This window comes from Fusarium keratoplasticum, chromosome 4, assembly GCF_025433545.1.
Source record: "Fusarium keratoplasticum isolate Fu6.1 chromosome 4, whole genome shotgun sequence".
Lineage (NCBI taxonomy): Eukaryota > Fungi > Ascomycota > Sordariomycetes > Hypocreales > Nectriaceae > Fusarium > Fusarium keratoplasticum.
The window spans coordinates 83,047-99,915 of record NC_070532.1 but is presented as its reverse complement, the minus strand read 5'-3'; the positions used below and the strand labels follow the sequence as shown (position 1 = coordinate 99,915).

Sequence of the window (16,869 nt, the reverse complement as noted above, 5' to 3'; positions counted from 1 at the left end):
TAGGCGATAGCCTAGCCTTCCTAATTAGGCCTAGTCTGCCATAGAGCCAGAGATTACCTAGCTAGCTATTTGCGCACCTAACTACCCTCTGAGCTGTTATACAGGGTCTAATCTAATAATAAGAGTCTCTTGTAGAGATTTTTTTTAGGAATTACTAAGAGAAATCCCTAGGATTTCCTAGGCCTTTTTCTTTTTTTTAATCTTTGCCTTTTTAAGGAATTTTCTTAGAGTTTTATTAAGGTATTTAGTAAAAATCTATAAGAAATCCCTAGCTTATTAATAAGGGAAATCCTAGGAGGATTTCCCTAGGATTTCCCTAGGAGGTTATATAACCTATCTTTATAGCTTTTTATAATATTATATATTTAATTAAATAGGTTTAATTAATTAAATTTATAAATATTTATTTATTTTTAAATTAAATATTAAGTTTTAATATTAATTTTTTTTTTTAGCCTCCTTATAAAAGCCTTTAATAAAAATATTTTTTTTAATAAAAATAATTCTTTTTATAATATTATTATTAAGTAAAAAAAATATTAAATAAAAAAAATATTATAACGTACTTGATAAGCAAGCGCCGCAGTCATGTAAGCGCCGCACTTTTTTTAACCCCCTCTATAGTTATCGCGATAAAAACACCATAAACCATGTAATCAATTAAAACTACTCACTATACTCTTCCCCAGACGTCTCAATCACTACCTGACAGGTCCTTGCATTATGGCCGGGCTTACCGCAGACACCACAACGCCGAATACCTGGTCGCGCTGACCTTCCTTGACCACCACTCCTCGACGATTCCGCCACCACCTGCGCATCTATATCCATTTGATCAATTGCTTGCCTTCCTTCCTCTACCGTCATTACTCCTCTTTTCTGCAGTCTAGTCCTTTTTTGCCCTCCGGCGCCGGCTTAGTATCTCATTTGCCTGTCGAAGGTCTTGGACCTCTGCCCTCATGAGAGCCATCTCATGCATAACTGCCTTTGTTCCCTTCGCAAGAGACTTTAATGCTTCAAGAATTGACTCTGGAGAGCTACTTTGATGCCTTCTAATCCGTCTTTCAAGGTATTCAGACTGAGATTGGGCCTCAAGCACAGTCTTTGGGGTCTTTGAAGCCCAAGGGGTCGATGGTTCAGCTGCCTCCTCAACCGGCGTTGGCGTCCGCAGCTGAACATCAAGCTTTGAGACCACAGTTTCTGGGTCAAGAGGAATAAGGCCAGCTCCTTTAAAAAGCCCCCCTGATATTTGTTTCCGTCATAGTGGCCTCGTGTGCTGCGTGGAAGGCCGGAAAGAACTCGGTCTTTGAAACGTGGGTTATAGAGCATCTGATCAATCGCTCTATTTCTCGACCATAAGCTTGCTTTAGCACGCTAAAGCACCCGACGTCAAGGGGCTGGAGTAGATGAGAGGAATGAGGTGGCATACAAAGCCGGATGATCTTATTCTCCTCACAATATCTCTCGAATTCGATAGAGTGGTGACTTTCGTGGCCATCAAGGATCAGAAGACGATAGCGACTATTTGATCGTTTGGCTGTGCATCGGTTAAAGTGTTTTAGCCACTCTAGACCGGTCTCATTATCGGTCCAGCCATTTTGGGTCGTCGCAATAGCCCAATCGCCCGGGAGGTTGCTTTCTCGGTACCAGTTGGCGAGGTGATATTGGCCCGCACCGATGATAAACGGCTGGATCGCCCAGCCTTCCGCATTAATCGCTTGAATGACCGTAATCCATTCCCGGTTTCCAGGCTGCACTGATTTTGGCTTTGAACGCCTTTCTGCACCTGTGACAACCATTCCGCTTGCAATCATGCCCATAAGAAAGCCAGTCTCATCAAAGTTATAGATATCATCTGATCGGATGCCGTACTTCGCGATTGTATTCGCCACAAGCCGAAACCAATCGCGGATAATGGTTGGATCTTCGCACTTGGCTCTCTGGTAATCGTATTTACGAAAGAAACGCGTCTTAAGGTCTGGGTGCCGCTTCACGAAGTTATGAGCCCAACGCGTGCCAACTGGTGGCGCGTCGCGGTCGGCAAGCAATTGATCAGCCATTTCTTTCACACCACGTAGCCGTGGGGGAAATCCTCGCGAATCTAGATCGAGAATAAAGTGAATAAGGATCTGTTCCTCTAGATCAGATAGCCGACGTGATTTCTGGATGGTATCGCGTCGAGACTGGATGCCTTGCTGGCGGCGACGTAGTCGTCGCTCATCGACTATATAGGTGCTTGCGGCGCGTCGGATGCTTAGTTTTGGGTTATTTTGAAGGGCCTGAAGGGCAAGAAGGGTTCTAGCTTCAATAGTAATAGCTGGCATATTAGGTTGTTGAGAATCGATTGATCAAATGAAAAGTTAGGTGTAAGGTAGAAAAGTGCGGCGCTTACATGACTGCGGCGCTTGCTTATCAAGTACGTTAATTAAAAATTATAAGTTTAATATATCTTAAATTATTAAGATTTTTATTTAATATAATATTTTAAAGGTATTTATTTAATATTATTTCTTATAGCTTATTATAAGTATTTATTATATTTTTATAAAACTTATAAATTGCCTTATTAAGGTTATCTTAGTTATATTAAAAAATATATTAATATACTTAATAAGTAAACTAATTAAATAAGTAAACTAATTATAAATCCTAAATTACCTTAATAGAAATTATAATAAAAATACTATAAACTATTTAATTAATTAAAATTACTTATTATATTCTTCCCTAGATATCTTAATCACTACCTAATATATTCTTATATTATAACTAAGCTTACCGCAAATACTATAACGCTAAATACCTAGTCGCGCTAACCTCCCTTAACTACTACTCCGCGATAATTTAGCTATTACCTATATATTAATATCTATTTAATTAATTATTTACCTTCCTTCCTCTATTATTATTACCCCTTTTTTCTATAACTAAGTCCTTTTTACTCTTTAGCGCTAGCTTAGTATTTTATTTACCTATTAAAGGTCTTAGACCTCTACCTAAATAAGAGCTATCTTATATATAATTATCTTTATTCCCTTCGTAAGAGATTTTAATACTTTAAGAATTAACTCTAAAGAGCTATTTTAATACTTTTTAATTTATCTTTTAAGGTATTTAGACTAAGATTAGGCCTTAAGTATAATCTTTAGGGTCCTTAATACCTAAGAGGTTAATTAATTAGAAGCCTCCTTAATTAGTATTAGTATCTATAGCTATATATTAAGCTTTAAGACTATACTTTCTAGATTAAGAGAAATAAGCCTAGCCCCTTTAAATAATACCTTAATATTTTTTTTTATTATAATAACTTAAAATATAATATAAAAGGCTAAAAAGAACTTAGTTTTTAAAATATATATAATAAAGCTTTTAATTAAATACTTTATTTCTTAATTATAAGCCCTCTTAAGTATATTAAAATATATAATATTAAAGGGCTAAAATAAGTAAAATAAATAAAATAATATATAAAGCTAAATAATTTTCTTTTTTTTATAATATTTCTTAAATTTAATAAAGTAATAATTTTTATAGCTATTAAGGATTAAGAGATAATAAGAACTAATTAATTAATTAATTATATATTAGTTAAAATATTTAAGTTACTTAAGACTAATCTTATTATTAATCTAGCTATTTTAAGTTATTATAATTACTTAATTACCCGGGAGGTTATTTTCTTAGTACTAATTAGCGAGGTAATATTAGCTTATATTAATAATAAATAATAAGATTAACTAGCCTTTTATATTAATTACTTAGATTATTATAATCTATTCCTAGTTTCTAAGCTATATTAATTTTAGCTTTAAATACCTTTCTAAGCTTATAATAACTATTTCGCTTATAATTATACCTATAAGAAAGCTAATCTTATTAAAGTTATAGATATTATCTAATTAGATAATATATATAATAAGTAAGCATTATAGTTATATAAGTATTATAAAAATCCTAATCTCTAAGCTAGAGATTATAATAAAAATACTATAAATTATTTAATTAATTAAAATTACTTATTATACTCTTCTCTAGATATCTTAATTACTACTTAATAGGTCCTTATATTATAACTAGGCTTACTATAGATATTATAATACTAAATACTTAGTTATATTAACCTCTCTTAATTACTATTCCGCGATAATTTAGCTATTACCTATGCATTAGTATCTATTTAATTAATTACTTATCTTCCCTCCTCTATTATTATAACCCCTCTTTTCTATAGTCTAGTCCTTTTTGCCCTCCGGCGCTAACTAAGTATCTTATTTGCCTCCTAAAGGTCTTTATTCTTAGTAATTAATAAGGTAACCTAATATATAATTATTTTTATCCCCTTCTTAAGAGACCTTAGGGCTTTAAAGATTAACTTTAAAGAGCTACTTTAATGCCTCTTAATTTATTTTTCTAGGTATTTAGATTAAGATTAGGCCTTAAGTATAGTCTTTAGGGTCCTTAATGCCTAAGAAGTTAATTAATTAGAAGCCTCCTTAACTAGTATTAGTATCTATAGCTATATATTAAGCTTTAAGATTATACTTTCTAGGTTAAGGGGAATAAGGCTAGCTCTTTTAAAAGCCCCCCTAATATTTCTTTTTATTATTATAGCCTTATATACTATATAGAAGGCTAAAAAGAACTTAGTCTTTAAAATATAGGTAATAAAGTATTTAATTAAATACTTTATTTCTTAACTATAAGCCTTCTTAAATAGCCTAAAGTACTTAATATTAAGAGGCTAGAGTAGATAAAATAAATAAGGTAGTATATAAAGCCAGATAATCTTCTTCTCCTTATAATATCTCTTAAATTTAATAGAGTAGTAGCTTTTATAGCTATTAAGGATTAGAAGATAATAGCAACTATTTAATTACTTAGCTATATATCGGTCAAAGTATTTAAGCTATTTAAGACTAGTCTTATTATTAGTCTAGCTATTTTAGGTTATTATAATAGCCTAATCGCCCGGGAGGTTATTATCTTAGTATTAATTAGTGAGGTAATATTAGCCCGCGCTAATAATAAATAGCTAGATCACCTAGCCTTTTATATTAATCGCTTAGATAACTATAATCTATTCCTAGTTACTAGGCTATATTAATTTTAGCTTTAAATACCTTTTTGAGCTTATAATAATTATTCTATTTATAATTATACCTATAAGGAAGCTAGTCTTATTAAAGTTATAGATATTATCTAATTAGATACTATACTTTATGATTATATTTACTATAAGCTAAAATTAATTATAGATAATAATTAGATCTTTATATTTAGCTCTCTAGTAGTTATATTTCTAAAAAAAATATATCTTAAGCTCTTAGTATTATTTAATAAAATTTAAAGCCTAATATATACTAATAGGTAGCGCATCGCGGTTAATAAGTAATTAATTAGCTATTTCTTTTATATTATAAAGCCGGGGGGGAAATCCTCGTGAATCTAGGTTAAGAATAAAGTAAATGAGGATCTATTCCTCTAGATTAAATAGCCGATGTGATTTCTAGATAGTATCGCGTTGAGATTAAATACTATGCTATCTATAATGTAAGGTATAATAATAAACCTTATAGATAGTTATAGCTCGTCGGATACTTAACTTAGGGTTATTTTGCATAGCCTAAAGGGCAAGAAGTATTCTAGACTTAATAAAAGCCTATGATATATTAGGTAGTTAAGAAATAATTAATTAAATAAAGAAGATATAAGTTAAGGGATTTTTGTAATACTTATATAATTGTGATACTTACTTATTATATATGTTATTATATTTCGTGATTATATTTACTATAAGCTAAAACTAATTATAAATAATAATTAAGTCTTTATACTTAGCTCTTTAGTAATTATATTTCTAAAAAAAATATATCTTAAGCTCTAGGTATTATTTAATAAAATTTAAAGCTAATATATGCTGATTAGTAATATATCGTGGTTAATAAGTAATTAATTAGCTATTTCTTTAATACTATAAAGCTAGGGGGGGAATCCTCGCGAATTTAAGTTAAGAATAAAATACTTAAGGATCTCTTTCTTTAGCTTAGATAACTTATATAATTTAGGGATAATATTAGCTCGGGCTTAGATACTATTATATCAGGCGTAAAGGGTATTATAAGTGACTTAGTAGATCTTTATAACGCATTAGAGGCTTAATTTTAGGTTATTTTAATAGGCCTAGAGGGTAAGAAAGACCCTAGCCTCTTTATTAAATTATAATATATTAGGTAATTAAAAATTAATTAATTAAATAGTAATAATATAGGTTAAGGGATTTTTAATTAGTTTACTTATTTAATTAGTTTACTTATTTAATTAGTTTACTTATTAAGTATATTAATAAATATTTATTATATTATTTTAATTATTTAATTAAAGATCTTTATAAAAAATAATTATAACGTACATGTATAGCGAGCCGGACAGCAAGCGAACCGGACAAAAAATCCCTCAACCTACATTATCTCTATTTGATCAATTGATTCTTAACCACCCAGCATGTCACAGTCTAATAAAGAGGCTAGAATCCTTCTTGCACTTCAAGCCCATCAAAATACACCAAAACTAAGTCTTAGAGGTGCCGCAAAGCTCTACCAAGTCAAGCATTCAACACTATTTGACCGATATAATGGCATCCAAGCCCGAGTCAATACTATTCCTAATTCACGCCGACTATCTGATCTAGAGGAACAGATCCTTATTCACTTTATTCTCGACCTAGATTCGCGAGGATTTCCCCCCCGGCTTCGTGGTGTGAAGGAAATGGCTGATCAATTACTTGCCGACCGCGACGCGCCACCAGTTGGCGCGCGCTGGGCTTCAAACTTCGTCAGGCGACACCCAGACCTCAAGACGCGTTTTTTTTTCGGAAGTACGACTACCAGAGAGCCAAGTGCGAAGATCCAGCTATTATCCGTAATTGGTTTACGCTTGTGGCGAATACAATCGCGAAGTACGGCATCCGATCAGATGATTTCTACAACGTTGATGAGACTGGCTTTATGATGGGCATAATTCAGAGCGGAATGGTCGTCACAGGCACAGATAGGCGTGGAAAGCCAAAATCAGTGCAGCCCGGAAACCGGGAATGGATTACGGTCATTCAGGCGATCAATGCGGATGGCCAAGCGATCTCGCCGTTCATCATCGGTGCGGGCCAATATCACCTCGCCAACTGGTACCGGGATAGTAACCTCCCGGGCGATTGGGCTATTGCAACGACCCAAAATGGCTGGACCGATAACGAGACCGGTCTCGAGTGGCTCAAGCACTTTGACCGGTGCACAGCCAAGCGATCAAATAGTCGCTATCGTCTTCTAATCCTTGATGGCCACGAAAGTCACCACTCAATCGAATTCGAGAGATATTGTGAGGAGAAGAAGGTCATCAGGCTTTGTATGCCACCTCATTCATCTCATATACTGCAGCCCCTTGACGTCGGGTGCTTTAGCGTGCTTAAGAACGCTTACGGCCAAGAAATAGAGCATCTGATCAGATGCTCTATAACTCACGTTTCAAAGACTGAGTTCTTTCCGGCCTTCTACGCCGCATTTCAGGCCACCATGACGGAAAAGAATATTAAGTCAGCCTTCAGAGGGGCCGGGCTTGTTCCTCTTGACCCGGAAAGTGTGGTCTCGAAACTTGATGTGCAGCTACGGACTCCAACACCGGCTGAGGAGGTGGCTAAACCGTCGACCCCTTGGGTTTCAAAGACCCCAAAGACCGTGCTTGAGGCTCAATCTCAGTCAGATTACCTCGAGAGACGAGTTATAAGGCACAAAAGTAGCTCCCCAGAGTCAATTCTAGAAGCTATACGGTCTTCTTCTAAGGGAACAAAGATAGTTATGCATAAGGTTGCCTTACTTGAGGCTAGGGTTAAAGAACTTGAACAGGCAAATGAGATACTAAGCCGGCGCCGGAGGGCAAAAAGGACCCGACTACAGAAAAAGAGGGGTAATGACAGTAGAGGAAGGAAGGCAAGCAATTGATCAGATGGATATAGATGCGCAGGTAGTGGCAGAATCGTCGAGAAGTGGTAATCAAGGGAGGTCAGCGCGACCGGGGGTTCGGCATTGTGGTGTCTGCGGCAAGCCCGGTCATAATGCAAGAACATGTCAGGTAGTGATTGAGACATCTGGGGAAGAGTATAGCGAGTAATTTCAATTGATTAAATGGTTTGTTGTGTTTTTATAGTGATTTCTATCTTAAAGGTTAAAAAAAAGTGTCCGGTTCGCTTGCTGTCCGGCTCGCTATACATGTACGTTAATAATTATTAATATATTATTAATTAATTAATTAGTTATAGATTAGTTAATTATAGTTATTATTAATTATAATTAAACTTTTTTTTATTAAAATAATAAAAGTAATTTTAACCTTTTTATATAATTAAAAATTAAAAAATTAATATTAAAAAAAAGAACTATTATATAAAGGGGATTTTAATTTTTTTTAATTAATTAAGATATTAGCTATTTATTATAAATAAAGCTAGCTTTAATATATTATTAAAGTTATTAATAATTATATAAATAAACTTTGTTAATTTAAGCTTATTAAAACTTTTCGCTTTAAGTATAAAGCTTTTATTATTAAAATTACTAAGATATAAATTAAAATACTTTAATTTTTATTTTAAATAATATAAAGTTAAGTTATAAATAATTAATATAAATAAAATTATATTAAAATTCTTTAATTATTAATATAACATACTTAATAAGCAAGCGCCACAGTCAAGCAAGCGCCGCACCTAAACTATACACTAAAATCTAAAAGTTTTAACCCTAATAAAAACCGCACTAAAATAGCTAGAAACCTAAAAAGTGGATTTTTAGCTATTTAACTTATACATAAATTATATATAATTCTTTTAGATTTTTAAAAAATTCCCTTTATAGAGAAATAGCTAAATATATAGTGCGAATATACTTTTTTATTACTTATATAAGAAGTAATTTTTTAAAAAATATATAAAAATTAAAATAGGTTTTTTTATAAATAAATAGCCTAACTTTAAGATTATATCTAGTTTAGGCTTAAAATTAATTTCTTAGAATTTTTTAAAGAACTTTTTATTTTAGTAGGATTTATACTATAGGATAAAGTGCGGTGCTTACTTAACTACGGCGCTTACTTATTAAGTATATTATCTTAATATATAAAAGCTTTATTTTAATCTTATAACTATTTCTTTTAAAAAATTTAATAATAATACTTTTTATAATAAAAATTATATATTATTAATTTAGTATTATTATTTCTCTTAGCTAGCTTAGGATTATTTAATATAAAAAATTCTTTTATATAAAAAAACTATTAATTACTTAAATAATAATTTTTATAAATATTAGGTTTTTCTTAAGGTAATAAGGTAGTACCTAATTAGAGATTAATTAGTTCCTTATAAATTAAAGATTTAACTAGTAAGTAGGCTATGTAATGCATTAAGGCATTTAAAGATATAAGGCCCAAGGCGAACCGCCAAGGCTAAAGCACGTGACTAGGCATGTGTGTCCCGAAAGCTCTCCCAGGCGAGCAGTGTTGAACAGAAAGAGAGCCATTTTGTTACAACCTGACTACACTCTCATCACGTGCCCAGAAATATTCCCACAAATTTCCTCCAATCAAGACAAGTCTCCCCTCTTCACTTTCAGCATACACCACGGCAAAATGGAGATCCCGTCATCGTGACCCTTTCTTCTGACACCGCATCTGCGTTCTGCCCAAGTGGGGACTACGGCTAAAGTGGCCTCGGCAATCGTTTTCATTGATTTACCTCATTTCCCTCCCCACATGTATATCGTGCGCCGCTGTATCCGACGTATGTTGATCCTGAACAGCATGGGCTGGCGAAAATGACACCGACGCCGAGTCAGGCCCATGCGCTTGCACTTGTGGAGCGAATTGAGGGCTGCCTGAGCCTCGTCGCTGTGTTACTCGTCTTCATTGCGTACGGGCTCGTGGCGCGACTGCGGAACCCTCGAAATACCTTCATTGTCATGGCGAGCATCGCCAACCTCGGCTCGAGCATCGCTTGCATCATTGCGAGGGATGGACTAGCCGCTGGGGAAGACTCTGCGCTCTGTAAGGCGCAGGCGTTTTTGCTTCAAATGTGAGGCCTCTTTCGTTGCACAGTCTCCTGAAGTTGAACTTGAGACCAGCGATACTGACGCATCGATAGGCTCGGGCAGTCCGATCCGTGGTGGGCTTTTGGACTGTCCTTCAATACCCTCCTTGTTGTCCTGGGCCGTATAAACCCTAATTCGTTCCACGCATGGCAGTTCTGTCTCGTCTGCTTCGGAGGGCCATTTGCCATCGCTTTTGCGCTGCTTTTTATTTCAACACGAGCTCGTGGACCTATTTATGGCCAAGCCTACGTGGGTTACTTTTTCTTGTTTGTAAACTCAAAGCTTCACGTTAACTATTGTATAGGTTTGGTGTAGCGTTAGTGATAATTGGCCAAACGTTCGCGTCTTTTCCTCTTACATCTTCGTATGGTCTTGTATCGTTGGTTCGGTCGTCCTGAATATCATCGTTGGCTACCGCATCTTTCACTCAAGGAATCAAGTCCGAAATTTGTCAAATTCAATGGTAGCTTATTTGGCCATCCTCAACTTATTTCCGTTTGTTGACATAGCTCAGGACTCAACCAAGACTGCCACACGCAACGCCGGGAACGCTGCATATCCGGTGCTTGTCGCTGAAGACTTTGTCACCCTCACGCCAGCTCCATATATTTCGCTGCCTGCGCCGTTACACACACGACCAACATTAGGGGTTCTTGAAGCCTCAATATACGAGACACCGGATCGCTACCTATCGACAATCACTTCAAACAAACCTCGCGATTCGACTTCGCGAAAACACCGAGTACACCGTACCATATTGGTAGCCAGGGGAGTACTATCGAAATGCCGTATTAAGGACCCTGTGAAGAGGGTATATCTACGCGCCACATTCCTCTTTACTTTCAGCGTCGTCGTCTCGTGGACGCCAGCAACCATTAACCGCTTTCATAGCTTCAAGTACGGGCACTCCCCATTCCCGTACCAAATTGCGACTGTGTCCCTTCTGCCACTCCAGGGTGTCTGGAATGCCATCATTTTCTTTGTGACGAGCCATAAAATTATGGAGGACTGGGCGCAGGATCAACGGACTTTGAGGGTTTCCAGGCCGACGATTGATACAGAGGAGGCGGCGATAAGGACACCCGCTAGAGGCGCGAATATGGACGAGGATCTGGATCCTACTGATTCAGGAGGTGGCATTGAGCTGGGCCAGGTAGAACGCGCCCAACGAAGAAGTGGCGAATAGAAGTAATTTCACCGAAGCAGCATAATCATATTCAGAAGCGAGCTTTTGAAGCAGCAAATAAGATAGGAGAACTGCAGGTTTATCCCTCCACATCATCCAGTACATCTTCCTCGCATTCGTCTTCGTCCTCAACCCCAGCTTCCTGATGCTGCTAATATTCAGAAACACGGTTATTCATATTAGACTAAGCATTTACCAGCTGAGTGTTGCCGAGACGCGTGAGTGGGCGTCCAACAAACGTAAAAGAGCGGCCAAACCATCCATGTACAACGGTGACACCCTAGTCCCCTCCGACAGCGAAATCATTCAGGCTTCCTTTGCGCCCAAGTCGGCAGTGACACCTGTGCCGTCCTTGATGTAGACTTCGTGCTTCTGCTTGGATGTTTTGACAGGGTTAGCGCTCTTGAAAATCTCGTCGATTTCTTCGAGAGACCGGCCCTTTGTCTCGACGATAGCAAAGTACATCAATACCCACTCTACAAAATGTAGAATGAGGAAAATGGTGTATGTCTTCCAGCCGATTTTCTGAAGGGCGATCGGTGTGGCATAAGTGTTGATGAAGCCCGAAACACCACTGAAGAAACCGGAGGCGGCCATACCCTTGGCTCGAATGTCATTGCGTAACACTTCGCTTGGGTACAAAGACTGCAGCGGTGTCCAGCAGAAAGACCAGAAGATGCCATACAGAAAAATCATCGCAATAAAGGCGTAACCGGTTGAGGTGTCAACATGACCGTGAGATTTGGCTGCGATGACGTTGATGGGAATATAGACGAGACCTGTCAGGAATGTGCCTGGGAGTGTCAGCCATGATCGCCTGTGAGATGGATCTTAACTCACCCCAAAGAAACAGACGTCTGCGCCCAAACTTCTCAACGCTGAATGAGCCTGCCATGCCGCTGAAGAATCCGAAAATGACATTGACGCCGTTAAGGAGAAGCTGCTGAGAAGAGCTGGTGATGCCAACGTTCTCTAGAATGACGGGCATGTAGTAGGTGATGACCGAACCACCGATAAACTGGGAGAAAATCGCGACTAGGAAGAGCAAGTACATGCGGCGCAAGTTCTCCTTGTTGTCCAAGAGCATGCGATAATCCCACCATTTTTGGCTGGCTTCGATTTCTGCTTGGTATTCGATGGATGCACGCATCTCCTCGAGCTCCAATTTCACGACAGCTGATTCGGGATTGCTGTCTCCGTGATACTTGATGAGCACAGCTCGGGCCTGCTCTTCTTTACCGTGACCCATGAGCCACCTGGGACTTTCTGGGATGAACCATACTCCGCACAGGATGATAACCGCGGGGACGACCTGAATCATGACGGGGATCCTCCATGACCAATTCGATGTTAGTCGACCCGTTCCATAGGCAGTCCATGTCGAGGCTGGCAAGATGTGAGTTGAATCTTAGCACTTTTGCAATAGACACTTACCAAGGGATCCAATATACCAGCCGCATACATTATATAGACCAGTCAAGGTTCCGCGCCAAGAAGGGTAAGACATCTCAACTAGATAGATGGGAGCTGCAGTTACTGCGATGGTGGAGCCAAAACCGAGGAATAATCTCCCGGCCATAAATGCTCCAACATTCTGGGCCGCTGCCTGGATGACGGCACCAATGATGACAAAGATTGACCCGACGACCATGCCGTATCGCCGACCGAAGAAATCAGAAGCAGGAGCCGCAACGAGGCAACCAAGGATGTTTCCGACACTATAAAGCGCAAAGACAGCTCCAATGGAAGCACCTTGCATTTCAGTGCCGAAAAATTCATGGAAAGGATCCATAGCATTAACGGACGACATGATGGTTCCATCAAAGCCGTTGCCACAATTATCTATGGACGATCAATATGTGTAGGGTATGTCGTTGTGAGCTGACTTACTTAGTGTGACAAGAGCAATGATTGCATAGAGTTTGCAGACCGACCATGCCCGCGGAGAGAGGTTGTCCTTGGCGATGGCATCGCTATAGGCAACGTTTTGGACTTTTGCTGTCTTCGATGCCGCCAGATCAGCAGCTGCCGGGTTTGGAACCTTGTCCACGGTCTGGACTCTGTCATCTTCCTTCTCCATTGTGATGTTGAAGCCGCTGAATTGGAATACAGTGAAGATGGGTGATTACTATTCAAAATGGCATTATGCTGGGGATCACAGCAACTTAAGTATGCGTGGCCGTCAGATGCCATCCGCAAGTGTTGCTTTAGCTGTGCCTCTTGCGATCCAGGATGATCTTTCGCTCGGGATGACCATGCCGAGTTGAATGTGCAGGTATCAGCCAATCCCCAGATGTCCCCTCTTCTCCAGGTTCGAGCTAGTGATAAGCACAGAGCCGAGAAGCCGGTCTTCAACCTTGGCGCAGTGGAGGCAACCGTTAGCGCCACGCCATCCACCGAAACTATCCTCAGGGTGTCATTGCACGGAAGACTAGAAGCGGGCGAGATCCCGTGCCCAAATAGGCAATACGGAGGCCGATGCCCATTTGGAAAGGCGTATATTTTCCCAATAGTGAGGCGAATGAATGTGCTGGTCTCCATGCTTTACTGAAGCTGATATCCCTCAAACGACGCGAACCTCGTACGCATCTCACATCAGGCCACACAGAAACGAAGTTGTTTGGATGTGAATACACGAACACGCTGCGCAAAATATCCTCAGACCATGTCTGCACCTCAGGTTGCGCCAGTGAGCGTCCAAACTGACCTATCACACTCAGAACCCGCCGCCCAAGTGGCATCTCTTCCTCCGCCACCACAACTGCTCCTCTTTGGAGACTCTATCACACAAGGCGCCTCCTCACTACAGAGTGAGCTGACGAGACGGTATGTGCGCCGGCTTGATGTGCTGAACCGCGGTTTTGGCGGGTACAACACCAACTCGGCTTTGACTCTCCTACCGTCGTTCTTCCCAGCAGTGGCCCCCTCGAGAACTGTTCCTCGTGTCGCTGCTATGACGGTACATTTTGGTGCCAACGACTCCTGCAGCCCCGGCGAGCCTCAGCACTGCGACCTCGAGACGTTCAAATCAAATATCAGACACGTCTTAAACTGGGAGGGTGTCAGGCTCCATAGGACTAGACTCCTCCTTGTGACGCCCTCTCCCGTGGAAGAGTATCGGCTGCCACATGACGGGAAGGGCAGGGCAGAGAGAGTGGCGATGTATGCGCAAGCAATTCGGGACATTGGCAAGAAAGAAAATGTACCTGTCGTTGACCTGTGGACTGCAATGATACGTACCACTGGTTGGAAAGATGGCGGTGTCGATGCCGTATTGCCCGGATCTTCAAGTACATCCCCCAGCATGGACCTCGGGAAACTTTTCTACGATGGTCTTCACTTGACCCAGGATGGCTATGACATCTACACGCAGGAACTTCTACGCGTTTTGGAAGCGGAAGTTCCAGAATGTCAAATACATGGGACTGACGAGTGGTATCCTGAATGGATTAGGTTTCATCCACCTGCAGGAACCAGGGTAGAGGCAAGCGACTGCTGACTTGCTTGAACGAGGCTGGCAGATAGAATGTCCTGTATCATGCGATTTTCCATTGTATACCTCACAGAAAGTCCTAGGAAACAAAGATATATATAGAAGATATTTGTTCTTATCAGAATAGATACATTGCATCTGCTGTTATGGGTCCAAGTCCACAGGCAGTGCTAGATTCTGCTTCATTCTTCGCTGCTAGGGAAGTCGATGAAGATGGCAACAACGTCGACGCTACAAAGAATGCAATCACCCAGAGAACAGGCTAGTTTGAATGGCGTGAGGAGGGTCTGCGACGGCCAGCAGATGAGACAGCCCTGGTGCTCATAGCCTGAGCATGATCAATCACCACGCCCTGCTACTCTTATGTACCATAGAAAATCGCGTAGTCGTCGTAAGTATTCGCACCATTGGGAAAGTTCGTCACGAATTGCCAAAAGCTGTCGTACGTATTGTCGCTGTCCAGGATGGTTTGTTGCCACTCCTTCAGCACAGCCGTGCGGTTTGAGGTTGTGCTCTCGACACCGTATTCTTCCAGAACGATGGGCTTGCTATACTTGAGTGCCAGTGCTGCATGGCCACGAATCCATTGGTCGCCCCAAGGGTACGTGTAACTCCAACCGATGGGGTATATATGTACCGTCCCGTAGTCAAGTGTGGGGATCTTCAGATTGGCTTCGAAATCAATACCCTCGGAGAAAGAGTACGCGTAGACGAGACTGGTGTCGTCCGAACAGAGCCACCCTTCATCACCCAACGATACATGATGGTTTGGGTCCAGCGAGTTGATGAAACCGGATATCTCTGTGGCCCAGCCAATGATCACACCGCTTTTGCAGTTCTGACACTGGAGCCTCGTTGTAGAGCTGCCAGGAAAATATAGTTGGGGAGTCCTTGTATCGATCGACGATGAAAGTGACATAGTCTTTGTAGGCTTGCTGGGCCTCTGCATGGGTCCATCCAAAGTAAGCACGGTAGGTCTTAATGCTGCCCCGGTCACCCCAATTATTCAACATCGGCAGTACTAGGTGAATGCTGTGCTTCTCCGCGGTAGTGACGGCGGCGTAGAGGCGCGCAATGCCGTTGGCCCCAGTGTTGATAGTGATGGTTTTCTTGGCCGTATCGAGGAACTGAAAGTACACAGGCTGATCGGTACCACTGTTGGTGTTCCCAAATGCCCAGACACGTGTGACTTTCAATCCACTGTCGGCAATCTGAGGCATGGCTTGCTCGACATCGTCGTCTGACGTGGGGTGGCTCATCTATCAGGTGTTGGTTGCAGCGAAGTGTTGATTCTTTCCATCAATGTTGAATACTGGTGCTCCCGTCTGCCTTGACCGGCCTTTGCCAGGCGACACCGTGGCAAGGGCAACCAGACTGAGTGGAGTGAATACACTCATGTCTATTATAGATGTAGGATGCGTCTACACGAAACTTGTAATCGGTAGGATGAACGAGTTGACCTGTAGTGAGCTGGGTCCGGCTATCCACTGTAATATATGTATCTATCTATACGTCGGTCCTACAGGACAACGCTAGCTGCATCCAACTTGAGAACAAGGTACTGACACAAGCCTCGGAGACAAGTTCTGGTAAATTCGCCATAGAGGTCCGAAACGGAAGTGGTGATTTCAATGCATATCATCTTGGGGGTAATTGAGAGAATCGAGTCGAGTCTTGGGGCCGGTTGGTCATTCTAGTCCAGGTGGGTTCCCTGACAATGGCGCTGTCACAGAACTGATTGGAAGGGGACGCTAAGCTCCGAGCAAGTCTCTTCTGCCTAAAGCAAACATTACTGTGTATAGAAGTGCTCATCACATGGCTGATACCTGCTGGCCTGCCTCTCCACATTCGATGCCGTGTGCCGCGTAGAACAAGGTCGATCATCCTCCTGCGGAGAAGGTGGAGTGCTGCTCGCTTGGAGTTCAAAGCTTGTTCCGTCCCCGCATCTCACAGCTCATTCTAACTCGGTTGAACTTGTTCCGTCTCTGCATTTACCTACCTAACTCATTCAGGCTCGGTTACACTTGTTCCGTCCCCGCATCTAGCTAACTCATTCT

At 40.3% G+C, this 16,869-nt stretch overlaps 4 protein-coding genes across 4 annotated transcripts; 2 read left to right on the top strand and 2 right to left on the bottom strand.

The window, feature by feature from the left end:
- Window positions 1–9,860: 9,860 nt before the first annotated feature.
- NCS57_00513200 (uncharacterized protein) lies at window positions 9,861–11,319 on the top strand (the record flags this gene model as incomplete). Its single annotated transcript, XM_053055068.1, has 4 exons — window positions 9,861–10,117; window positions 10,187–10,382; window positions 10,438–10,596; window positions 10,648–11,319. The coding sequence occupies 4 exons, from the start codon at window positions 9,861–9,863 to the stop codon at window positions 11,317–11,319; spliced, it is 1,284 nt and encodes a 427-aa protein (XP_052914023.1).
- A 306-nt stretch (window positions 11,320–11,625) lies between these two features.
- NCS57_00513100 (MFS domain-containing protein) lies at window positions 11,626–13,399 on the bottom strand (the record flags this gene model as incomplete). The annotated part of the gene is made up of 4 exons (XM_053055067.1): window positions 11,626–12,113; window positions 12,160–12,705; window positions 12,754–13,161; window positions 13,210–13,399. The coding sequence occupies 4 exons, from the start codon at window positions 13,397–13,399 to the stop codon at window positions 11,626–11,628; spliced, it is 1,632 nt and encodes a 543-aa protein (XP_052914022.1).
- Window positions 13,400–13,984: 585 nt separating this feature from the next.
- NCS57_00513000 (SGNH-hydro domain-containing protein) lies at window positions 13,985–14,818 on the top strand (the record flags this gene model as incomplete). The annotated part of the gene is made up of 1 exon (XM_053055066.1): window positions 13,985–14,818. The coding sequence occupies one exon, from the start codon at window positions 13,985–13,987 to the stop codon at window positions 14,816–14,818; it is 834 nt and encodes a 277-aa protein (XP_052914021.1).
- A 355-nt stretch (window positions 14,819–15,173) lies between these two features.
- Window positions 15,174–16,071, bottom strand: NCS57_00512900 (Mannan endo-1,4-beta-mannosidase; the record flags this gene model as incomplete). The annotated part of the gene is made up of 2 exons (XM_053055065.1): window positions 15,174–15,553; window positions 15,636–16,071. 2 exons carry the CDS (start codon window positions 16,069–16,071, stop codon window positions 15,174–15,176), a joined length of 816 nt encoding a protein of 271 aa, XP_052914020.1.
- Window positions 16,072–16,869: the final 798 nt, after the last annotated feature.